Source organism: Osmerus eperlanus, chromosome 20 (genome assembly GCF_963692335.1).
Source record: "Osmerus eperlanus chromosome 20, fOsmEpe2.1, whole genome shotgun sequence".
NCBI classification, from domain to species: domain Eukaryota; kingdom Metazoa; phylum Chordata; class Actinopteri; order Osmeriformes; family Osmeridae; genus Osmerus; species Osmerus eperlanus.
In genome coordinates, this window is record NC_085037.1 from 2,927,790 (window position 1) to 2,954,241 (window position 26,452).

Below are 26,452 nucleotides of genomic sequence, written 5' to 3' on the forward strand. Positions count from 1 at the left end.
GGTTGTTATCTTCAACAGGAATGAACACAGATCTCCTAGCTGATCTGCTGGCTCCCTCTCTTCTCTCCCTTCTACCCTTCTCTCTCCCTTCCCTTCTCCCTCCCCCGTCCCCTGCTTTCCTCTCCTCTCCCTTCCCCTTCTCTCCCCACCTCTACTCTCCTCTCCATCTTCCTCTATCCAGTAATAAAGTGTTCAGCAGTAGACAGGAAGTAGTGAAGCAGTGCAACAATATTATGACAACAACACACACACACACACTCCCTCCCTCCCTCTCTCTCTCTCTCTCTCTCTCTCTCTCTCTCTCTCTCTCTCTCTCTCTCTCTCTCTCTCTCTCTCTCTCTCACACACACACTCCCTCACATTCACACACACACACACACACACACACACACACCACTCCTCACACACACACACTCTCCTCACATACACTCCCTCGCACACAAACACACACTATCTCACAGGCAGAATGTTATGACTTATACATATAACTGCTACAGCGTAGCCACAGCTGCACATATGCTGAACATCAGTCCTGGCCAGACACACACACACACACACAGTCCACTGCTATGTCAGAGGAAAGAGAAACCCAGCTTCAGCAGGAAACAGGTTCTGGTGGCTTCATGTAGAAGTTACTGTGATGAGTAATAGTAGCAGAATACAATACACACACTATACACACATTCACACACGTACAAATATTTATATGCACACACAAACATGCTCGCACAAATACATACATACACACACACACACACACCTTCCAACAGGCCCTGTTGCCATGGTGCCGGCCTTGTAGACATTATTAGGTTCCTTCCACATTTGAAAGTCAGTGTGTGTGTGTGTGTGTGTGTGAGTATGTGTGTTGTGTGTGAGAGTTTGTGTGTGAGTGTGTGTGAGAGTGCATGTGAGTATGTGTGTGTGTAAGAGAGTGTGTTAGTGTGTGTAGAGTGTGTGTGTTTGTGAGATTGTGTTTGTCGCTCAGGACCTTGGACTCTCTCATCTCTCTCTCTCTAACTCTCTGTTTCCCTCTCTTCCACCCTCTCTTCACCCCTCTACTCTCTCACCCCCTCTATCTAACACTCTCACCCTCTCTATCTAACACTCTCACCCCCTCTATCTAACACTCTCACGCCCTCTATCTAACACTGTCACCACCCTCTATCTAACACTCTCACCCCCTCTATCTAACACTATCACTCCCTCTATCTAACACTCTCACCCCCTCTATCTAACACTGTCACCCCCTCTATCTAACACTGTCACCCCTCTATCTAACACTGTCACCCCCTCTATCTAACACTCTCAACCCCTCTATCTAACACTGTCACCCCCTCTATCTAACACTGTCACCCCCTCTATCTAACCTGTCACCCCCTATATCTAACTGTCACCCTCTCTATCTAACACTCTCACCCCTTCTATCTAACTCTCACCCCCTCTATCTAACTCTCACCCTCTCTATCTAACTCTCACCCCCTCTATCTAACTCTCACCCTCTCTATCTAACACTTCACCCTCTCTCTCTAACTCTTTCACCCCCTCTCTCTGACTTTCTCACCCTTTGTCTAACTCTCTCAACCTCTCTCTCCCACACCCTCTCTAACTCTCTCAACCTCTCTCTCTCACCCTCTCTCTAACTCTCTCACCCCCTCTCTCTCACCCCCTCTCTAACTCTCTCAGCCCCTCTCTCTCTAACTCTCTCACCCCCTCTCTCTCACCCTCTCTCTAACTCTCTCACCCTCTCTATCTCTCTAACTCTCTCACCCCTCTCTAACTCTCTCACCCTCTCTCTCTCTTACTCTCTCACCCCCTCTCTAACTCTCTCACCCCCTCTCTAACTCTCTCACCCCCCTCTATCTCTAACTCCTCTCACCCCCTTTCTCTCTAACTCTCTCACCCCCTCTATCTCTAACTCTCTCACCCCCTTTTTCTCTAACTCTCTCTCTCTAACTCTTTCACCCTCTCTCTCTGACTTTCTCATCCTCTCTCTAACTCTCTCAACCTCTCTCTCTCCTCTCACCCCCTTTCTAACTCTCTCACCCCCCCTCTAACTCTCTCACCCCCCTCTCGCTCTAACTCACCCCCTTTCTCTCTCTAACTCTCTCACCCCCTCTCTCTCTAAACTCTCTCACCCCCCCTCTCTCTCTCTCTTTCTCCTCATCCATGTTTTAATATTTCACCAGAACCTTGCTTATACTCGGCCTTGCTGAGTATCTGACATGAATACAAATACCCCCCCCACACACACACACACACAGACACACACAAACAAGCCATTCCAGGTTCCATCAGCACCTGCTCTAAAACAGCAGAAATGAAATTACCGCGAAAGAGGTAAACACTTCCAAAATACGCTCAATTAGCATATGTATGAAACACACACACAGCCAGTCCCCCAACACACACACACAAATAGGGTGAGCAGAGCAGTCATTTTTATTGTGTTTTGTGACCATTTTTGTCTTTTTATTGACAAATATAACTAAACCAAATATAAATAAATAAAACTGAATGACCCACTGAAATAACTCAGTATTGTTTTCCTCATCTTTTCCTGTTTACTAAAATAGGACCATAGGGTTTACCAGCAATGCAAGACCAAGGTGAACTAACCTGCTTACTGATGTAACGAGGGAGATCAACACCTCCCACAGGAGAGACTGCGCACGAAAGCTAAAGACACTGTTATTTCAGAGTGAGGTTGGGTCTGGCCTTCTCATGGAGGTACTTGCGTCTGGTCCTGCAAACGCCTGTATACCCTTTATAGGCTACCGGACTTGCCATGCTACACTGACTGCACGTCTGTGAGGGGAGAGGAGCAGTCTGCATAGTCAAGCTGCGGTGTATTTGGTAAATGGTAAACAAATGGTTAAACATACTGCATTTATACGGCGCATTTTTTGCAGCACCAAGCGGTAGGCCCAAAGTGCTGGAGAGCTGCCTCTCGTTCACCCATCCCCACGCACGCTCTCCACGCCGCCCGCGCTGCAGCTGCCGTGCAGGGTGCTGGCCTGCCCACCAGCTGCAGCGCGGGGCTCTGGGTCTCGCTCACTTCCACACACGGCCAGGAGGAGTCGGAGATCAGACCGCCAAGCGGGTGGTTATGGGACGACCCTCAAGCTGGAGCTGGTGTCGGAGATGCGTTCGTCTGTGTGTGGATACACAAACACAATCTGGCACCAAAGAGACCCCTGCAACTATTTGTGTTTAACCAAGAATCTGAAATTGAAGGGAAAATTATCAAATCGTATGAATCTGAATCTGAATTAATATTAGAAACTTTGGATAAAATACATATCTGTTTACAAAGCAAAAATACAAATCCAAATAATGTATTTGGTTTCACATACATTTCTAATATATATGTTTCTTGATAGGAACCATTGAGGCAAAGTTTATTGGTGCTGCCTAAACTCTGTGTGTATGAGACAGGGTAAGTGTATGCCTTAGTGTGTGTGTGTGTATAAGCGTATGTTTAACTGTATGTGAGAGTGAGTGTGTGTGTGAGAGTAAAAGTGTGTGAGTGTATGTGTGTGTGTGTGTGTGTGTGTGTGCATGTTTACCTGTGTGTGGGTGTAGGTATGTATCTGCATGTGTTTGAATGTGCATGTTTGTGTGTGTGTGTGTGTGTGTGTGTGTGTGTGGTGATCAAAGAGGTCTTGTCTTCAGAGTTGCTTGTTTGTCCAGAACTATTAAGACTGGAATGATGAGGAGGACAAATAGCTACCATCTGATAGTGGAAATACTACTGGAGTGTGTATGTGTGTGTGTGTGTGTGTCTGTGAGTCAGGGAGGTCCATATGAGTTAGGGTCAGGGTCCAAGCCTGTCTAATCTGTGCCAATTGCTCCCTAATCAAGGAAGGTGCTGTCTGTCAGCCCTGAGAGTAACCCTCTCTCCCTCTCTTCCGATCTCTGTCTCTCCCTCTCTCTCTCTCTCTCTCTCTCTCTCTCTCTCTCTCTCTCTCTCTCTCTCTCCCTCTCTCTCTCTCTGTCTCTCCCTCCCTCCCTCTGTCTCTCCCTCTCTGCCTCCGCTGGTTGTAGCAGAGAAGCAGAAACACATGGATCCAATATGGAGACCAGATGTTGCAGCCGGGGCCCAGAGCACAATGAGCCTTCTACACGCAAGGAGGCTCCTGTCACACACACACCCACACACACACACACACAAGCACACATACTCACACACAGTCGGATCACACACACATTCACAGACCCGCACACTCACACAGACAAAGGCCAGGTTTAAGCAGGAGAGAGATGGAGAGAGATGGAGAGAGAGAGAGAGAGAGAGAGAGAGAGAGAGAGAGAGAGAGAGAGAGAAGGAGAAAGAGAGAGAGTGAGAGACAGAGGTGGTAATGTGGTTGTCAGGTCGATAACACTAAAGACAAGAAACTACTGCTAACTCTTCTCCTCCTTCTCTCCATACCTCCTCCTTCTCTCCATCCCCCCTCCCCTCCACCACTCCACCCCTACTCACTCAATCCCTCCTGCCTCACTCTTCCCTTCTCCCCTTTCCATCCCTCCTCCTTTCTCCATTCCTCCTAATTGCAGCTGCTCAGAAGCCTAAGTCACATTCCCACGAATAAACTTCATGTTTGTGGATAACTCACTTCCTGTTTGCGAGACAGTTATCAGAACCAGCTGCTAGGATTGGTTGTCATGAGAGGAAGGGGTGGGTCCTCTGAGGTGAGCCTAAGCAGGGCTATCATGTCGTCACACTGATGCGGTGGTATCGATGGTGACGAGCTGTCAGTCGGCTTGACAACCGCTGACTTGTCGACTTGGCCGTCATGACTACATGACGCAGGGGGCTGGTGAGGTCATCATGACCAGCACAGGCTCATCCCCTCTTCTTCTCTCTCCTTTAGTTTCCATTTGATTACCCTCTTCTCCTCCCCTCCCCTCCTTCTCCCTCCTCTACTCTCCTCTTTTTTCCCTCTTCCTGTCACCTCCTCTCCCCACCACTCACTCCTTTCTTCTCCCCTCCACTCTCCTCTCCCCTCTTTTCCTCTCCTCTCCCCACCACTCCTCTCTTTTTTTCTCTCTTCCTCTCCACCCACCTCATATCCTCCTCCCCACTCCTCTCAACCTGCCAGGAGTGTGTGTGTGTGGGAGGGGGGAGGGGGGGGGGGGGGTCTGGAACATCCACTGGTCTTCGTGGTCATATGACTGATCATGTGACTGGTATTTTGACTGGTCAGAGGAGGACACAGGCTGGCTGTTTCAGAGCAGACTGAGAACAGCTCCACGCAACGTTTCCATTCAACCACCATCGAGACTACACACACACACACACACACACCTACTTCACACACACATACACACACTGATACATCACACACTTACACCCCCTCAGCAAACATCTTAGACACTAAACTTTCTAACACACAATGATACATCACACACACCCGAACCCAAACCTCACAGACACACACATGCACACACCTACACGCACTCACCTCACACACACTGATACTTCACACACTTACACCCCCTCAGCAAACATCTTAGACACTAAACTCTCTAACACACACTGATACATCACCCAAACCCAAACCTCAGAGAGAGAGACACACACACACACACACACCAGGCCTGGTCAGGCCTGGTCAGGCTCATTTCCCATCAGACTAAAATAAACACTGGTGTCCTGGAGAGGGTTGAGATGGCTTACTCTGGATGTTGTGTGTGTGCGTGTGTCTTTGTGTGTGTGTATGTAAGGTGTGTGTATTTTAGGTGTGTGTGTCTGTTTCGATCTATGTCCGAAGTACAAACACCCACCCCCCCCACACACACACACATAACACACACATAACACACACACTCTACATCCCTCCATGTAAAATATAACACTTCCTTGAGGAATTCAGCTTGTCAAAGTCTTCTACTTCCTGTCTATGAATACACAAACAAACACTTCACACACAGTTCCACCCGACTCATAAACACACAGACAAACATACACGACACACAAACAAACACCTTCAACACACACACACACACACATTCATAAAAACAAAGCAGAGGTGCTCCAGACAGCAGAGTCAATCTGGGACTTTGGTGATGAGCTACCAGCAGAGCAAACTGTGCTGAGCCAAGCAAGACAGCAGACTCTCCTTCTCACCCCCTCTCTCTTTACCCCCCTCCTCCATCCTCTCTCTACCCCCCTCCTCCTCCCCTCCATCCTCTCTCTACCTCCCCATACCTCCTCCATCCTCTCTCTACCTGCCCCTTACCTCCTCCCCTCCATCCTCTCTCTACCTCCTCCCCTCTCTCCCTCCTCTACTCCTCACTATTTGGTCTCTCTCCCTCGCCATCTTCTAGTCCATTGCTTTATTGCACCCCCATCATTCCAACCCTCTGTAGGATCATTAGATGAGGCCACTGCAGCAGCTCCAGTCCCCCGACACACACACACACACAAACAGACAGACAAACACTTACGTCCACACACATGCACACACAGATACACACACACGTACACATACGTACACGCTCCCACACCACTTGAAAAACACATTGATACACAGTACATAAAAACAACAGTAACAGCAGTGTGTGTGTGCGCGCGCGCGTGTCCTCATCAAACTGGGAATCTAGAGTCTAATAAAGAAGCAGATGGACTCCCACACACACACACACACACACACAAGCACACACACAAAAACACACACACTCCAAAATTGTTATTCATGAATGAATAACCTTCCACGCCCTCGCAAAACTGAAATCCACCAACTAGTTCACCTCACACACTTGAGTGTGGTGGGGTTAACCAGTGTTCAACCACTGAGAGCAGCTCTGAGGAACAGACGCCTATCTGCTGACCTAGTTCCCCATCACAAACAGTTAGCCTGCTAGCGCTTCAACCTGCTAGCGCTTCACACTGCTAACCCCGCGAGTGTGTGTGTGTGCGTGAGTATATGTATGTGTGAGACAGTGTGTGTGTGTGCGTACATGTGTTTGAGAAAGACAGAGTGTGTGTGTGAGAGAAAGTGTGTGTGTGTGCATGTGTGAGCGTGTATGTGTAAAAGAGAGAGAGTGTGTGTGTGTGTGTGTGTGTGTGTGTGTGTGAGAGAGATAGTGTGTATCTGTGTATGAGAGAGACAGAATGTGAGTGTATGTGTGAGAGAGAGAAAAAGTGTGTGTGAGAGAGATAGTGTGTATCTGTGTATGAGAGAGACAGAATGTGAGTGTATGTGTGAGAGAGAGAAAAAGTGTGTGTGAGAGAGTGTGTGTGCGTACGGATCTGTGTGCGTGAGTGAGTGTGTGTGCATACTGTATGTGTATACGAGCGAAAATGTGTGCGAGTGTGTGTGTTTGAGAGAGAGAGTGGACGTGTGTATATATGTGAAAGAGTGTGTGTGTGTTTGAGAGAGAGAGTGTGTCGATGTGTGTGTGTGTGTGTTTGTGAGTTTGTGTTAGAAAGAATAGGTGTGTGTGTGTGAAAGATTGAGAGGGTGTATGTGAGAGAGGAAGAATGTGTGTGTATGTGAGAGAGAGTGTGTGTGTATCTTTGTGAGTGACAGTGTGTATGTGTGTGTGTGTTTGTGCATATGGACAATATGTGTGTGTGCATGCTTATGTTTATGTCTGAGACTGTGTGAGAGAGTGTGTCTGTGTGAGAGATTGTGTGTGTGTATGCGCGTGTGTGTGTGTGTGTGTGTGTGTGTGTGAGTTTGAGAGAGAGAGAGAGAGAGAGAGAGAGAGAGAGAGAGAGAGAGAGAGAGAGAGAGAGAGAGAGAGAGAGAGAGAGTGACAGGGGCCCCTCCCTGGACCAGCCCATAATGAGTCACCGTCATGGTAACAGTTAAAATATTGTTGTGAGTTCTGCCCTATATGCCTCCCTGCCGACGGCCCCTTAAACCATTCAACATTTCCTTAAGGTTAGAACATAATCTAAAACACCCACGCCCTGACACACACACACACACACACATGCACACACACACACACACACACACACACTCACACACACGCACACACACACTGACACGCCTCAGATAATGGCTAAACCACACTCCAGTGCCACACCCCAAGCCTCAGTCTGCCAATGTCTGAGAAGATAACCTTGACTTACACACACACTTACACGTACACACACACGTTCACACACTCTCAAACACACTCTCACTCACACACACAGATTGATTCTTCGTACAGCTCGTCCTCAAGCCAGTTCAGAATCAGAATCCAAATATCTTTTAACCAATTGGTTCCATTAGACAGTGATGCATTCTGGGTGGCAGTTTAAGCAGGAAGTGAGTGAACCATGTGGGTTCACTCACACACACACACAAATACTGAAACACATACACACACTGACACACATACCCATCCTGACTAATTCATCCCCTGAAAATCTTACCTGCTGTCTGTTGATGTACTGGTGCTGGACACAATCACATGTGTGTGTGTGTGTGTGCATATGTAAGGACGAGTGTGTGTTTGTGTCCAGAGTAGAAGTGGAGAGTTTTGGATTAGAGTGTAGGATTTTAGAGGTGAGGTAAGGAGATACGAGGTAAGGTAAGGAGGGGAAGTAAGGAGCTAGGAGGTGAGGTACGGATTTATGAGGTGAGGTAAGGAGGCAGGATGTGTGGTAATGAGCAAGGACGTGAGGTAAGGAGTTAGGAGGTGAGATAAAGATTGGGAAGTGAGGTCAAGAGCTAGAAAGTGAACTAAGGAGGTAGGACATCAGCTAAGGAGATAGGAGGTGAGGTCAAGAGCAAGGAAGAATGTGCTTACCCGTAGCAGTGACTGGGACTCCTCCTTGGTGGTCTTGCTCTCTGCAGAATAGGTCTGGTTCTGCTGGCTCGTCTTCTCTGGCGCCCCCTGGAGGAACGCCTTGGAATCACATGCCAGCCCGAACACAAGTCCCGCCCCCGACACACTGGCCACGCCCTTCCTCTGCTGCGCTGGCTCCGTATTGGCCGCCACGGCGTTGAGCAGGCCAAGTGCACCCTGGGGGAAGAGGGTGGGGCTTCCTCGGAGCCCCTCCCCCGACCCGGACCCCCTCCCCACCCCCAGCCCTGCTCCCAACTTGGGCAGCCACAGGAGGCTGTGCACCTGGTCGCCTTCTCCCCCCTTCTCCCCCCTCGCTCCTCCTCCCCCCCTGGCCTCAAGCAGCCAGCCGCCGCCTCTCAGAGCCTCCTTCTCGTCCAGGGTCTCGCTCTTCACCGCGCCTAGGCCCTCCCCTCCCCCCCCCTCCGCCGCCCTCTCGGGCGGCAGCGGGCTGCAGAGGCGCAGGTCGCCCTTGCTCTCCTCCTTGATGCTCAGCGTGGAGGGCGCCGAGCAGCCGTTGGTGGGGGCCGCCAGGGAGGCGGGGCTGGGGGCGGAGTCTCGGCAGTGGGCGGAGTTGAAGTGCTCCAGCAGGGCGGCGCTATCCGGGGCGGTGAAGGTGCAACGGCGACAGCGATAACACCCGTGGACACGCCTGGGGGGGGGGGGGGAGGGGATACGGGGGAGGGGATAGGGGGGGAAAGGGAGGGGACAGTGGTAGGTGAGTAGAGAGCAATGATCAAATATACGCCTTCACATGTGAATAACATAACTATACTGTACTTGAAATGGCATTGTTGTTGCACTGCTGTTGATGCTATCATTGCTGACCCGTGCCTGGTAGCTAAGGTTACTTTGCATTGTGCCTTTGTAAATACAGACCGTTCCATTATTCTGACCACTGTAAGACTGTTGGAACTCTGCTCGTTCTGATCCTTGATTTTCTGCTGGACTTTCTTCATGCATAAATCTATCTAATCTTTCTATTTGCATAAAACCATCTGCTAAATGTCGAATGTACACAGCCCGCCTTACAGAAATACCCACACACACACACATTTAGACCATGAATACATACATTGTTACATAGAGCAGAAGGTGCCAGTCTCTGTCTAATCTGATTTCCTGACCAAACACACACACACATACACACACTCAAACACACACACCCACACGCACGCACACACACCCACTGAAATATCAGTTCGAGACAGAGCTGCTCAGCTAATGCATGTTAATAACCCAGCTGAGGGTCACCCTCACCCTGCTGGTACATGAAGCAGTTCAGGTTCAACATGTCTTCCCTACCGGTCTGACCGGGATCATGACAAGCATTACTGCATCTCTGGTCTGGTGTGAGTGTGTGATAAGGTGTGTGTGTGTGTGTGTGTGTCTGTCTGCTCTTCAAACTGTTTCCAGACGCTGAACACAGAAGCAAGCGGCCCCTTTCTCAAGACACACACACACACACAGTCTTTCTGCTCAGTATACTGCAGTGCAGACAGAGAGGTAGCTACATACAAACTCAATTACAGCTTTATGAGAACAAATGGACTCAACTGCAACCTGAGAAGGCTGCTTCTGGCTTCACACACACACACCACACTCACGTACACACACACACACACATACGCGCACGTACATGCACGCATACACACACATTTCACACACGTTGAAAACGCATTCACGCACACACACGCACATTTAAGCATGCACATACACGCAGGTAGACACACGCACAAGTAAACACATGCACACACAAACATACGAACACACACACACAAACACGTTATCGAACCCAGAAAAGACCCCCTGAGCATAGAAATTGAGTTTCTAAGCTCAGTGGAAAAATAGGATTTATCAAAAAATAGTTTATAGAGATATAAACTCAGTTCTCTGTATCGGGCAAAAAGAAAAACAAAATCGGAAAAAAAAATTGAATCCTAAGATACGGTGAACACAGGCCTCTTTAACAAACACACACACACAGACACACACAGAGACAAACACAGACACAGACACACACAGGCACAAACACAGACACACACAGACACAAACACACAGCCTCATAACATCAATATATGTGTGGGGGAGAAAAAAAAGTAAGATGATAGAAATCAATGAAAATGTATAAGATATGTCTGTGTAAACCAGTTGATGCCAATGTACAGACACATTTTCCCATTGGGAAAACATTTTCCCATTGGGAAAATGTGTCCAAACTTTAGACTGGTACTGTATAATATATGTCTATGTAAACAAGTGGTGCCCTATTTAACAAATGGTAATTATTTTTATTAATTATATAGCTGAAAATTGACATTTTGCGTAAAGAAAAATACAGATGAATGAATAAAAATGTACCAGGGCGCCTGGCAGAGTTGAATCTGTATTAATTGGGAAACAATTGCAAACAACGGCATTAGGCAAACTATTGATATATGCTGTACTTCATTAAAACTTTAAGAAATAATTTAATGATTTGATTGTGTCGATTCCCTGAATGGTCTGAAGGTCACTGTTGTTTCTGAGTTGTATGAGAGGGAGATTATAGACTCAACAGATGGAGTCCACCATCGATAGCCCAAAGTGTAGACTAGTGAGACCAGAGACATCTGACAGAGACTAGAGAGGGAGACAAGACAAGAGACACCAGAGAGACCACAGAGACCAGGGACCAGGGAGAAAATGAGGAGACCAGAGGAAAGAGGAGCAGTCATGCTTGTTTCATTTCCTGTCTGATGTCAGAGTGGGAGTCTGGAGTTTTGTCTGTCATACTTTGGTGATTCACTTAATGCTCACACACACACACACACACACACACCCATACGCATGCACGCACACACCCCCCCACACTCACTCACTTGCATGCACACACACAAGCACACACAAACACTAACACACACCAACACACACACAACCGGACTCACGCACGCATTGCTAAGCTGCTTCTTGTAGAGTGCTGTATTAAGCCATTCCAACAGCGCATAGCTAAGGGAGTTTCATTTCATAAAAGACAAATTAGGGCCACTCTGCCCTGTCACTGGCACAGCTCACACTGAGGAATCAACCAGATCTCAGTGCCAAATCAATAAAGAGCTGTTTTCCTGTATTGAGGAAAGAGAGGAGAGGTGAGGAAAGGGGGAGGGAGAGGAGATGGGAGGAGCGAGGGAGGGAGGGGAAAAGGGAGAGGAGGGGGGAGAAAAGGAGGAGATGACAGGAGAGGAGGAGAGGAGATAGGGAGGGGGAAGAGGAGAGGAGGGAGATGAGAGGAGGAGAGGAGGAGGGGAGGAGGGGAGGAAAGTTGTACTCTAGTCACGTTCAGCTCCACTAGCATCTGCAATAAAACAACAACATCATACTAAAACTCATTTTCTCAGACTGGTTTTTCACTTCAATCTACTTTTCCCTTACTACCCCCCCCCCCCCCCCACACACACACACATACCCGCATACATACATACCTACACCACACACGCACTGCACATACACCGTGTGGGCAGTCACACACTCCAGAAACAGAACAGGAAAACCCTGGTAAATGATAACTTGTGTGGAGGTAAGAGAGACAGATAGATGGAGAGGGAGGAAGGAAGGAAGGAAGGGAAAGAGAAGGAGAGAGGAAGACAGGTAGAGGGCAAGAAAGAGAGAATGCGAGATAAAAAGCGAGAGAGAGAGAGAGAGAGAGAGAGAGAGTCAGAGAGACAGAGAGTAGGAGAGCGAGGGTGGGTTGAGAGAGCGAGAGAAAGAGAGAGAGGGCTACTGAGTCTGAGGCAGTGTTTATGAAACAGGCTACCGAAGAGGGATTTTCCATAGCTACAGCAGTCCTTCTAACACACACACACACACACACACACACACACACAGACAGGAGAGGGCTCGTTGTCTGAATGTTGTGACAGAGTATATGAAGCTGAGGAGCATCTGTGTTCCATTAGTGCTGTCTGCCTTCACTTACTCCACATCACAGCCTAATACTGTCAGTGTTGTTGACTCATTACCACGGCGGAGACTACAAACATTACACACAATCATGTTACACATCCATGTTAGACAACTATGACTACGCAACTATGAAAAATAAATATGTTAAACAACTATGTTTGACGACTATGTTACCCGACGATGTTAGACAAGCATGTCAGACAACTATGACTAGACAACTATGACAGACAACTCTGTTAAACAACTTCGTTGGACAAATATGTTTGACAACTATGTTAGACAACTATGTTAAAAATATATGTCAGACAACATTGGTTCTGCTGACCTAATCAAATATTCAAACGTTCCAAAAATCGACTTCAAGATGTTTCGGGGTAATATTCCGTTCATAAAAGACGAGTGCATTACTGTTCATCCCTGTGGTTTTATGATTCCATTTCCGTGTTCTAACATTCTACTGTTCTAAACAGACATTATTTTTTGCTAAAGAGATGTTCTCTGGTTCCAACCAGACGTTCTATTGTCCAAACTACACGCTCTCTTCATCTCTCCTATCCAAAACAGACTTTCTATCATTCTGAACACATGTTATATTGTTCTAAACAAACGTTCTCAAGTGCTCTCGAGCCCCTCAGGACCAGTTGCTCTACTATCCTAAACATGTTCTCCTGTTCCATGTTCTCCGGTTCAAACACCACGTCTGCTGCTCGAAGCATGTTCTGCTGTTCTAAACAGATGTCCTCCTGTTCTAAACATGTGTTCCCCTGTTCCAAGCACATGTTCCCCCCTGTTCTAAACAGACATCCTCCTGTTGCAAACCGCCGTTTCCCGCCCCTCCAAACAGATGTTCTCGTGTTCCACACGCACGTTCTCCTTACCTGTAGTGTCTGAAGATCTCCTCCTCCACATCCGTGATGAAGTGGCACTTGGTGCAGGAGTTCTCCCCCCTCGCCTCCCCCGCCTCGGGTTTGACGTCCAGGGCGCCGCCCGGGACCTGGGCGTGGCTGGCGTCGTAGTGCACCAGGAGGAGGTCGATGTCGGACGTCACGAAGGGGCAAAGGTCGCACAGGTGCCTGACGGCACTGGGAGGGGAGGGGGGCGCCGGGGGGGCCCCGGGGGGCAGGAGGAGGGAGCAGGGGGGGCAGGAGAGCTTGCGGCAGGCGAAGGGGTAGGAGATCTCCCCCAGGTGGCTGTCGGGGGAGCAGAGGCCCCGGGGGCAGAAGGGGCAGTGCTTGATGGTGCACCGGTGGATGGCGTGGGCCTTCTGGTAGTGGCGTAGCAGCGGCGCCACCACAATCACCTCGGACCGGTGGGTCATGGAGTAGCGGAAGTCGCAGAACTGGCAGTTGTAGCTGGTGACGACCGTCTCGGCCGTCTCTCCTCCTCCCCCCCCTCCTCCCTTGTCTTTCCTGCGTCCCGTGTTGGAGCCCGGCGGGTCCCTGTCCGGGTCTCGCTCCGTCTCTCTGCTTCTCGGGTCTCGCTGGTCTGCTCCCTCCGCCCCCGCGGCGCCCCCGCTCGTCTGGGAGTGTCTCTGCTCGTGGTGCTCCAGCAGGCGCTGGGGTCCGCCCGCCTCGCAGCTGAAGCTGCAGTATTTACACCAGTAATACGCCGCCGTCGCTCCGGGCTCTGCCCCGCCCTCCCAGCCCGGCGAATCTGCGGCGGAGGAGGAGCGGATGGGGACGGAATACCCGGCCAGCGAATCGTCGTCCGCCCTCACCGCCACACGAGCGGCCAACTTCCCAGACTCCGGCCCTTCGGAGGCCACGCCTCCTCGCAGGACGCAGTTCCCTTTCCGGCTCTCATTGGAGGGCTTGTCGCCGGGGGCGTGGCTTGAGGCTGGAGGGGGCATGGTCTTCATCTTGTTGGGGTGCGAGGACAGGAAGTGCTGCTCCAGGTCGTGGGGGGAGCTGGCCATGTAGGTGAAGTTGCAGAACTTGCAGCGGAAGTACTTGGTGTTTCCTTGGCAGTCTGGAGTCTTACGACCGATGCCTATCAGAGTTCCTCCCAGCATCACCTGCACACAGACAGACAGACAGGTAGGTAAGCAGATAGGCAGGTAGGCAGACAGGTAGACAGACAGACATGTAGACAGACGGAGAGTTGGACAGACAGACAGTCAGACATGTAGACAGGCAGACAGACGTGGAGAGAGGCAGACAGGTAGACAGAAAGGTAGGCGGACAGGTAGGTAAATAGACAGACAGGCAGACATACAGTAATAGAGATATAGAGGTGGAGATAAAGTAAATACAGACAGGTAAACAGACATATTAGTAGACAGACAGACAGGGAGAGAGGCAAGGAAAGAGACAGACCGGTAGACAGAAAGGCAGGCAGACATGTAGACAGATAGACAGACATAAAAGCAGACAGACAGACAGGTATACGTAAAGGTAGACAGACAGACAGGTAGTGAGGCCCACAGGGAGGCAGGGATAAAGGCAGACATACAGACAGACAGGGTGTGAGGCCGAGTGAGGCATGGAGAAAGGCAGACAGGTAGACAGACAGACATGAGTTGGTCAGTTCATTGTGAGAGGTTGTGGAGAATTACTAGACCAGAAGGTTCCAAGCCGTGATGATGTCACTGCTGGACCACACCAGACACTCCTAACCATTATTATATTATATTATACTATATTATATTATTATATGTCTGGCTGTTACGGCCGGTTACATCAAGTTGCGTATGAAATGAGAACATTTAAATAAATATGATTTATTTTTACCCAGGCAGAGCACAGGGTTGTTTGTGTATAGAAGCTGGTGGGGTTTGGATGTGGCTGTGTGTGTGTGTGTATTTCTGTGGATGACAGTGTAGATGTGTGTAGTGTGTGTGTGTGTGTGTGTTGCTGACATTGAGCGCTCCACTATTCTGCTGTGCTAACGTTAGAGGTGGCATGTGCACGCTCCACAGACGAGAGAGACGGAGAGACAGAGAGGTAAAGAGAGAGAGAGAGGGGTAGAGAAAGAGACACAGAGAGGTAAAGAGAGAGAGAGAGGTAGAGAAAGAGACAGAGAGGTAAAGAGAGAGAGGTAGAGAGAGAGAGAGAGAGAGAGACAGAGAGAGGTAAAGAGAGAGAGACAGAGAGGTAGAGAGACAGATGTGAAGAAAAAGAGAGAGGTAAAGAGACAGAGACAGAGTTAAAGAGAGAGAGACAGAGGGAGGTAGAGAGTAGTTGAGATAATGGTGTGGGACATCTGGCCATTACCTCTGGTTTGGACCCCGCCCCCGCTATGTTTGTATTGGCTCCCTGTCCAGCCCCTGCACTCTTTTTCCTCCCCTCCCATTGGCTAATGAGACAGCCTAGCGAATTACTGCATGGAAAATTCCACCAGGGGAGGGAACACTTTCTTTTTCTGCCTTTCTGCCGGTAATGCTCCTAGATGGGGGGAGGGGGCAGGGGTTACTGGGGTTGCCTAGGTGACACCATCTGCCCCACAGAGACTGGTCCGAGAGGCAGAGCTGAGTCTCTGGAGGAGAATGTACCAGGCCGCGGTACAGAATTACTGGAAACTCTCCTCCTCTCCTCTCCCCTACTTTCCTCTTCTCTCCTACTCTCCCCTCCTCTCCTCTCCTCTCCCCTTCTCTCCTCTCCTCTCCTTCCTCTCCCCTTCTCTCCTCTCCTATACTCTCCTCTCCTTCCTCTGCCCTCCTCTCCTCTTCCCTCCCCTTCTCTCTTCTCCTTCCTCTCCCCTCCCCTTCGCTCCTCTCCCATCCTCCCCTCCTCTCCCCTCCCCTCCTCTCCTCTTCCCTCCTCTCCTCTCCTTCCTCTCCCCTTCTCTCCTCTCCTCTACTCTCCTTCCTCTCCTCTCCTTCCTCTCCCCTCCTCTCCTCTCCTCTCCTCTACTCTCCTTCCTCTCCCCTTCTCTCCTCTCCTCTACTCTCCTTCCTCTCCTCTCCTTCCTCTCCCCTCCTCTCCCCTCCCCTCCCCTCCCCTTCTCTCCTCTCCTTCCTCTCGCCTCCTCTCCCCTCCTCTCCTTCCTCTCCCCTCCCTCTCTAAATGTTGTACTATGTAGAGGTGGTTAATGCAGCCTTAATGTAAAGTGTTGCTTCGTCGTTACATGGTAGTTAATGTAAATTGTTAAACATTGTTGCCAATGTTTCAATAATGTCATATCCAGCCTTGCAGCCTTGAGTGAGGTCTGTTGTTATTCAAACATGGTTTTCAAATTCCTAATTGTTCTCATTGGTTAACATTTTCTCCTCATCCCTCCATCTCTCTCTCCTCATCCCTCCATCTCTCTCTCTCTGCTCTTCCCTCCATCTCTCTCTCGGTCTGCCCTTCATGTAAAGTGTAGCTGAGCTTCTGAACATGAGGCTTCCATGTCTGGCTCCTGTCCAACTCTTCTGCTATAAACCTTCATTTCCACACACACACATACACACACACACTCACACCCACACACGCACCTACACACTCACTCAAACACTCGCACACTAAACTCGGCTAAACGGTTTGAGCCTTTTGACAAACGACTTGCAGCTTGAGAACACCAATAACTATCACAGATGAGGAACAGTTTTACAAGCTGTGATTCTAACCAAGTACAAAGGATCAAAACACAGGATATTAACCATCAATTAACAATTAACTCACAAATATTACACTCACTAGCGGTTTAAATTCAATACTTAATTATATTTAGTTGCATACAGTACTTACATTTCGTAGTGTACCGCTGTAAACAGTAACAGTTATATACTGTACATATATATATATGTGTTGTTTATAAGCCCTTCATACTTTGGCTGCGTGGCTACATTATTACAGTCAGAAACCCAAATGTTCTTTCAGCTCAGAGCTGCAACAGTCACCTCATGAACAAGCAGTTATCTTGTTATGAACCAAGGACTCACGCAGGGACTGACTGAGGGTGTGATGTATTCAAAATGATGTGTGTGTACCTGTCCGTTGTAGGTGTGTGTATACCTGTACATCCTGGTGTGTGTGTACGGGTGTGTGTATGCGTACCTGCACATCATACGTCCCATTGAGCAGCGCCGGCCGCGAGGCCCCGTTGTCGGGCTGGGTGGCGGTGGGGGGGGCGGTGGGGGGGCGGTCTCCCCAGACCCCCAGCAGGGAGGGGGGGGGCGAGAGGGCGGCCATGTTGTGCATGGCCAGGATCCGAGAGTCCAGCGTGGCGTCCTGACGCGTGCGGTTGTGGAGACCCAGGTGGTACTTCCGGAAGTGCTTGATGAGGTCGGCGGGGTCGTTGCCGTAGTAGCCGTAACCGCAGACGTTGCACTTAAAGTCCTGGAGCTTGGGGGACGGGGGCGGGGCCGAGCCCAGCTCCGCCCCCGTGGGGCTGACCGTCTCCTGATTGGTCCGGTGAGGGTGGAGGGGGTGGAGCGGGGCTAGCCCCTCCCCCAGCTCTGCCTCCCCTCCGGGACTCCTACCCCTCTCCTCCCCGTTGCTGGGGCAACCCTGGAGCACGATGACCCCCCCTCCTCCCCCGGGGCCGGCCTCCTCTGGTTCTGATCCGGGGGGAGACGGGGAGCGCTCGCAGTCCGTCACGTCGCCCAGGGCCGCGCCTCCTTTCTTGTGGTTGCCGTGGTAATCGGAACCAGCCCTGCCGCCCGCGCCCGTCGCCACCTACGCCCCTCCCTCCCCCGCCTCCCCCCCCTCGGCGCGGGAGCGCGTGGTGAGACGGCGCGTCGGGCTCCGGGGCGGGGAGGTGGGCGTGGCCTCGCTCGGACGTCCGGCGGCGCTTCCCCGCCCGGCTCCCGTCCCCAAGCTCCTCCCCCTCCGGCCCCGTGGCCTCGGCCGCCAGCGCCTCGCCCTCCTCCTCCTCCTCCTCCTCGCCTCCTCCTCCTCCTCCCAGGCTCTCCTCCTCTCCTCCCACACTCCTCAACGGGGGATTCTTCTTCCTCACCATGGCTGAGAGAGAGGAGAGGGAGAGGGAGGGAGGGGGAGAGAGAGAGAAGTGAATTACTGACGACTGGAGGGTCATGGAAATACAGACTTTTCATTTACAGTACACCACACACTCCCGCACGCACGCACGCACGCACCCACTCACAGAACAAAGATTAAGAGCAGTGGTAAGTCTATGACAGGCCTGGATCAAATAAATACCGCTTCTCTTTCTCTCTGTATCCGTCTCTGTATTTCTCTCTCTTCTCTTCTGTCTGCCTCTGCCTCTCTGCCTCTCTCCCATGCACCCTCTTCCTAAAACACGTTGTTTTGTCGTGTTGTTCTAGACACGTGCAGTGTCATCACCCTCATCGCCAACTTCAGCATCATCATCACCCTCATCACCATCACTGTCAGCTTCAACTTAACTGAACTGGGTAAATGTGTGTGTGTGTTTGGATTGGTTGTGTGTGAGAGAGAGAAAAGACAGAGAATGAGGGAGGGGAGAGAGAGAGAGAGAGAGAGAGAGAGAGAGAGAGAGAGAGAGAGAGAGAGAGAGAGAGAGAGAGAGAGAGAGAGAGAGAAAAAAGGATTGAGGCAAAACTGCAAGTTAGCAATCAGCTGCACCACACTGGACATTAGGTGCCTACTTACTCATATTGATGCAGAATCTCAGTCCAAATGAAACAGATGACAAACGAAAAACTAAACAAAAATAACCCAGTGGTTGGAAGAGAGAGAGAGAGAGAGAGAGAGAGAGAGAGAGAGAGAGAGAGAGAGAGAGAGAGAGAGAGAGAGAGGAGAGAGAGAGAGAGAGGAGAGAGAGAGAGAGAGAGAGAGAGAGAGAGAGTGTATATAATATATATATATATATATATATATATAATATATTTTTAAATCATTATAATTTATAGAGTAAGATTTATACTAAAGAACTGAATACCTCACTCAAGGCCGCGAGTACAACAAGGATGTAATCTAAGTCCAACACTATCTAAGACAAACATAAATGATCTGGCACTAGCACTAGACCAGTCTGCATCTCTTGGCTAAACTACATACCAGAGCTGAAAGGCCTACTCTACGTTGATGACCTTGTCAACTTTTCAGCTGCACCGCAAGTCCTGCAAGACGCTTTATTACTGGTTGAGGAATGCTTTCAGAAACAGGCAAACTAACCTAAACTGTCAACTTCGAAAATACCTCAACTGTTAAATTCCAAAAGGAATTCAGATCGCAAGAAAAATTATTGAAATGTACCTACAAAGAAATAGGACACAACAGGGTTTCTGCTGGCTCAAAACAAGGCAGAGGTGACAATAATTCTGGACGGGACTTTGACTCCATCCCTGGCCTCTGAGAATACAAACATTTTTGGGCTCCTTGTCGCACCCAATAATAAAACAATTTCCCCAAAATGTAATATTGGTAAATGTAAAAAATGTGTGCTTGATCAAAAACAAAAAGCGTTCTGAGTCAACAGTGATTGTAACAGCAGGGTTTCCCGTAGCACTTTTCAGTTAAGGCGGCCGCCTAAGCAACACACGCCTGTCGCCTGAACTACGTCGTAAAAAAAATCAAAACAATCTTTTTATTTTTAATAGCGATATCCGCCGTGTTACTCAATCCTGTTTTCTCCATTCCATTCCCTTCAAACTAGCCCCCTACCACCTTCACTAACACATTTTCTGTGGGAAACCCTGAACTGAATGAAGAGTCCTTTGACTGACCTCATGAAATATCGACATTCAAAGAGAGCAGAAAAGGGTTTGTTCCAAATCTGGATACGTTAGCAATCAGCTGCACCACACTGGACTTTTTAAAAGAGCAGTAAAGTTCTGTTATCTTCAACAGGCTGACCAACAATAAAGTAAACAAATACCGCTCTAAAATACAACAACACATGGAGAGAGAAGACTCCCCTAGGTCAGCTAGCTCTGCCGCTCACGAGTGGACAAGCAGGACACCATCTACCACCCCTAATCCCCAAACTTTACAGTACAAAATGCAATGGTTAGATTAGACACTAAAAAGAAATATATTGAAAACGGAAAAACTGCAGAAATGAATTCCAAGATCAAAATAAAGTACATTGCAACTCACTTTTAAACTGAAAACGCCAACTGTCAAATCACCCGATAATACAGCAAACAAAAGAAAAAGATGAATACAGACATAAATATGGGAATCAGATCACAGCCTGCAAATTAAAAAAAGGTACCAAAGAATGAGAGGCTCTGTAAACTATGTGATACAAACTACATTTAAACAGATACAAATGTGCTGTGCAAATGCCAAGTCTATTAAACAACTAAAAGATATATACTATCCAAAATTCATCCAATCCATGCACAGTTTCTCCTCCCTCTCCTATATCAAGCAGTTGCCCTTAATGCCAGGTGAGGGTGAGAAATCCTAAACGATAGCAGCACAATATGTGACGGCTTGATGCAATTTCAGTAATACAAATCTATCAAACATGACAAATGTTGGGATTAATCATAGATAAACTATTTATATATTAAGTTAGTACTATATTTTGGTTTATATATTGTTCATTTCTATGAGTACTGTATATACATGTGATGTGTCCTGTATATACTGTTAACCTCTTTCATAAATACATTTCCAATGTATCTTATTAATTTGAGAGAGAAAAGAGGAAGACACTGATGTCTGTGTATTTAGTATTTTGAATGACCTTTTATATAGTGCTTTTACACTTTTACACATATCCTAGTTTTTTGTTGACACTTTTTACTTTATTTGGATGATTTACATATCAGGGATATGCATCTTCAACACTGAGGCTGATGCGATACACAACTTAATGCATGCCAAAGATCCAATACATTAAATATACATGAAGCAGCTATTGATGTGATATGATTCCCCCCTATTACGATGCTGTGCAATTTGACAAGATCTGACACAGCGCGATATCCACACAATGCAATGAGATGCAAAATAATATGCTGCCATGCAATTCAATTCGGTACAAAACGATAGTTCAGATTGTATTTATTTGGTTCTCAAGCAGACAGCGAATAGCTTGTGCCCTTTTTTCCTTCTCATATTTGTTTGCCTTGTACCTCACCCCTGCTGTCAGCATCTCGTTTAGGATGTTTCCTTTTGACTTCACTTTGCCTTTTCACACATCCTTTGTGGTGCAAAAAAAGGTCTCTGACAAGAGAATCCAAAACCAGACCTGGACCTCCTGGATCTTAAACCAGTCCTTCTTTAATGTTCTGTCTCTACTTACACTGTTATAGCACCTCACACAGTTAACGGTTAAACCATGTGCGGATGTTCAGGGTTAACTTAAGAAGCGTGGTACTTTGTGTCAGAGCTCCGGGCAGCAGACAGACGTGTTTGACTTTCAGCAGGTAGGCTGCCTCAGCGTCGAGCAGAAAGCTGTGGTGCCGTTTCTAGATGAAGAGAAATAACCAGTGGAGAGTCCTTGGGTTAGTCGTGCTGCCTGTGCACTTGATAGTGGCAAAGCATATTTATCTAAATGGTTGCGTCTTGTCAAAAACTCTTGTCTTGAAAACAAAAAGTGTTGCCAAACAAGTGATTTGTAGTAATCTGGTGGAACGTGTAGGTCTTCCTCCTCCGTGAGAGTCTGTGTGACCAGCCAGGACGCATCTAAGCCGTGTGAGGCGCGGCCCAGAGACTTGACCATGATAATAAAGACACAGGGCCTCCTCAAACTGAACCAATGCACAAATGTTACAGAACAAATACTACCAAATGTTATCCGAAACACTCTTTTTTAGTTGGGCAATCGCATCGTGAACTTTTATGCTGGTGTACTGATGCGAACTGTTAAGTCTTACCATCCCTATTACATATAACTTATATATTATATCATTTATTATATATATATAAAAAATATCTAATAATAATATGTATTTATATATACAGTTTAAAGAGGGTTTTTTTCAGTGTTTAATTTTCAACTCAATGTTTGTTAAACATTCTTCCTCCTCATTATTCGCATTGTTATCCTTTTACTTTTAGTGTTGCTCTGGCAATATTTACAAATGTATTTCATGTCAATAAATCCTGAACTGATATGTGTGAGAAAGAGAAATAAAGAGAGAAGCAGAGAGAGAGGAAGAGACAGAGAGAGAGGGAGAGAGAGACTAAGAGAGAGGAAAAAGTAATTTCCTCATTTAGGCTGTAAAGTAATTTGGGATTATACAGAGCAGTTTCTGTCTCCGAGAACCAGTCTGAGATGCACACACAGACACACACACACAGACACACACAGACACACACACACAAACATACTGCCTCCCTCTCCATGACAGGTGTGTAATGTCTCTAGCTATAAAGGGGAGTAGTGTTCCATTTCTAATGTGGCGTACCGTCACATTAAACCAGAGATGAGACACAACCAAAACACATGCACACACCCGCACGCACACACACACACACACACACATATACACACACACCCAAACGCACGCATGCACGTACACACACACTTATACCCACATGCACGTACACACACTTATACACACACACGCACGTACACACACACACACACATATACACACGCACAGACAGGCTCATCATATACACCAATACAAATATCGCACATAAACATTTCTCAAGGTTTTCTCCCTCTCTTTCTCTTTTTCCCTGTCTCTCTTACTCTGTCCCTCTCTCCCCATGCTGTCTCTCTCTCTCATATCCCTCCTTTTCTCTTTCTCATGTCTCTATTCCATCTTGTTATTGTGCCTGCTGAAAAACTTCCTAATAAAGTATCAAATGGCTTTAGAAGAGGAGGGACGATCAATTTCCTTAATTAAAAAGCGAGTGAGCAGGGAGGAGGGGAGAGGAGGAGGACAGGTCTGAATACAGAGTATATGACTCCCTCAGGCTCTCTCTCTCTGCCTCCCCCCCTGTCTCTCTCTCTCTCTGCCTCCCCCTCTCTCTCTCTCTCTCTCTCTCTCTCTCTGCCTCCCCCTCTCTCTCTCTCCTCTCTCAATTCAATTCAATAGTGCTTCATTGGCATGAATGAGTGAGCATTGTTGCCAAAGCCATTTAAAATTGAAGAAAATACATGAACATACACTAACTTCTCTAAAAACGAAATACAATGACTTAGAAGAAGTGTGTAAACAAATATTATGATAATATAGCAAGTCAAATAGATGTGTATAAAAAGATCAGAGGTGCGTATTTCACAGCGCCGTCGCATCGCTTGTCACATTGTCTTCTGCCAATACCGGGGTTGACTCACATACAACATTATCTCCCTCTCTCTTTATTTCTCTCCCTCTCTCTCTCGCTCTCTTTGATCCATTATTCTTTTCACATCCTTATCCTGGAAGTCTAGGTATTGTATTTCTAAGGAAAACTATTTTATAACAGTTTTTCCATCCCACATTATGCACCCACACACAAACACACTCCCACACACACACACACACACACATTGAGGCTCATCTTTAAGACGCCATTCATAATATGTCATCTTAAATGTCAGGCTGAGTTAGTGTGTCCTGTTACATCACCTCTGGGGGGGGGGGGGGGGGGGGAGGGAGAGACTATGGGTGAGAGAGAAAAAGACGACGGGAGAGAGAGAGAGAGAGACAGAGATAGAGGAGGGGAGAGAGGGAAAGAACTGAACTTTCTCACAGCATTACCAAAGCTTAAAACAGGCTCCTTCCTCCATATCACCAAAATATACATTCAAGGCAAAAACTGATATTGGAAAAATGCCTCACCCATGAGGTGAAATGCCAAAGTGTGCATTAATTGCTGCTAAACTAGTACAGTAATGTAACAACTTGAACATAACAACAATAAATAAATAATGTTAATGTACAAATGTATTATACAAATTTGAATTGTTTTAATCATTTCTACACACAGTATTGTCACATCATATCATTGTACAATATGTTCCTTTAGAATGTAGGATTTCTGAATTTTTGTGTATAGGAATGTGTGTATATTTGTATCTATTTATATAGGTGTGTGTAAATGTAATGTATATGTAAACTGCAGTTGTGTTTCTGTGCAATGTAATTACATGTATGTTTATGTTTAATTATGATTTGTGTGTGCATGTGTGTAGAAGTAGAAGTATGTTTAAGGCTGTGATAAGAAACATTTCTATCATTCCACTGTTGCTTTGGCAATATGAACATTTGTTCTATGAAGCCAGTAAAGCCCATTGAAATGAATAGACAGAGAAAGGAGAGAGAGAAAAGGAGAGGGGGGAGAGAGGGGGAATAGAGAGGGGGAGAGAGAGGGAGAGAGAAGGGGGAGAGGGAGAGAGGTGGAGAGTGTGGGAGAGAGGGGGGGAGAAAGGTGGAGAGATAGGGGAGTAGCGAGAGAGACAGAGAGAGGGGGGGAGCATTGGACAGCTTCTCAGTCTCCACACTCCAATACTCTCTCCCCCACCCCCCCACCCCCCCCACACACACACACACACACACACAGACATGCCCCCCTCAACCTTCCCTAGACTTTCCACAGCCAGACACTGCCCCCCCCCCCAGACCCCCTAGGCCTGGTCAGTCCAGCCAGTCTGGATGGGACGTTGGGGGGAGGGGGGGTTATTAAAACTACATTATTAAAACTACATTACCAGACTGAAGATCTCATAACTTAGCTATTAAATAAACTCCAGGGGGGTGGGAACACACACACACACACAGTCACATACATAGACACACACACACACACAAACACACATAATGCATTTGTTTGTGTGTGTGCCCATGTCTTCATGTGTGTGTGTGTGTGTGTGCGTGTGTGTGTGTGTGTGTGTGTGTGTGTGTGTTTGTGTGAAAGAGATCTTGGTGCTGCTTTCTCAATCACAGGTGATAGGAGAGATGAGATTAGCCTCTCTCACACACACACACACACACGATCACACAAAGACACAAACACACTCACAAACACCCACACTCACACACTCTCACACTTTAGAATAGAACCCCCTGCCTCCCTCATCATATTAGTCTTTGGTGTGTGTGAGCACAGTAACAGATACATAACAGAAGAGTCTCAATGGGAACCCTCATTCAGAAGGTAGATGGAGTGTGTGTGTGTGTCTCTGTGGAATTAATAACCCTTAAACTAAATGTGGGATAAAGACTATCTCCCTTAATAAGAAACACTCACGTACACACACATACACACACATACACACACATACACACACATACACACACGTACACACACAGTGCAGGCATCATTTAACAGGACAGGGTTTCAAGCTCCACCTGTCACCCTCGTCATAGCAACAGTGATTAGGATGTCTCTACAGACCAGAATAACCACTAGAGCTTCACACACACACCTGGGGCCTGGCAATCCAACAGCTGGACAGAGGCACACAAAGAGAGAGAGAGAGAGAGAGAGAGAGAGAGAGAGAGAGAGAGAGAGAGAGAGAGAGAGAGGAGAGAGAGAGAGAGAGAGAGAGAGAGAGAGAGAGAGAGAGAGAGAGAGAGAGAGAGAGAGAGAGAGAAGAAGAAGAAGAAGAAGAAGAAGAAGAAGAAGAAAGAAAGAGGGTGAGAGAGAGAGGACTAGAGAGCTTGTTAGGAGACAAGCCCAACTATTCAATTTTGGCTGCAAAATATGTAGCAGCTTTCCATGACCTCATGGACAGCCTAGGTATAATTATTCATTATTTAAATTTTTGTTTTATATTTTCCTAATATTTTACCCGGTTGTATTCAAACTATGCAATGAGTATTTGAATGTACAGTGTATGTTTATGTACAGTATGTGTATACGGTTTATGTACGTAGATATGTTTGTATGTACTGTACAATATGTTTGCTTTGGCAATATTTGAAATATCTCTTAACATGCCAAAAGAAAAAAAAACATGATTGATTATT

At 47.6% G+C, this 26,452-nt stretch overlaps 1 protein-coding gene across 1 annotated transcript in view; it reads right to left on the reverse strand.

Moving 5' to 3' along the window:
- The window catches only part of trps1 (trichorhinophalangeal syndrome I), a 67,863-nt gene that overhangs the window by 11,840 nt on the left and 29,571 nt on the right, over window positions 1-26,452 (reverse strand). Inside the window, exons 2-4 of the mRNA XM_062446046.1 lie at window positions 17,703-18,323; window positions 13,605-14,740; window positions 8,749-9,436 (exon numbers count right to left, since the gene is read on the reverse strand). Of these exons, the coding sequence (XP_062302030.1) occupies window positions 8,749-9,436; window positions 13,605-14,740; window positions 17,703-18,323 (2,445 nt within the window). The remainder of the gene's footprint in view (window positions 1-8,748; window positions 9,437-13,604; window positions 14,741-17,702; window positions 18,324-26,452) is intronic.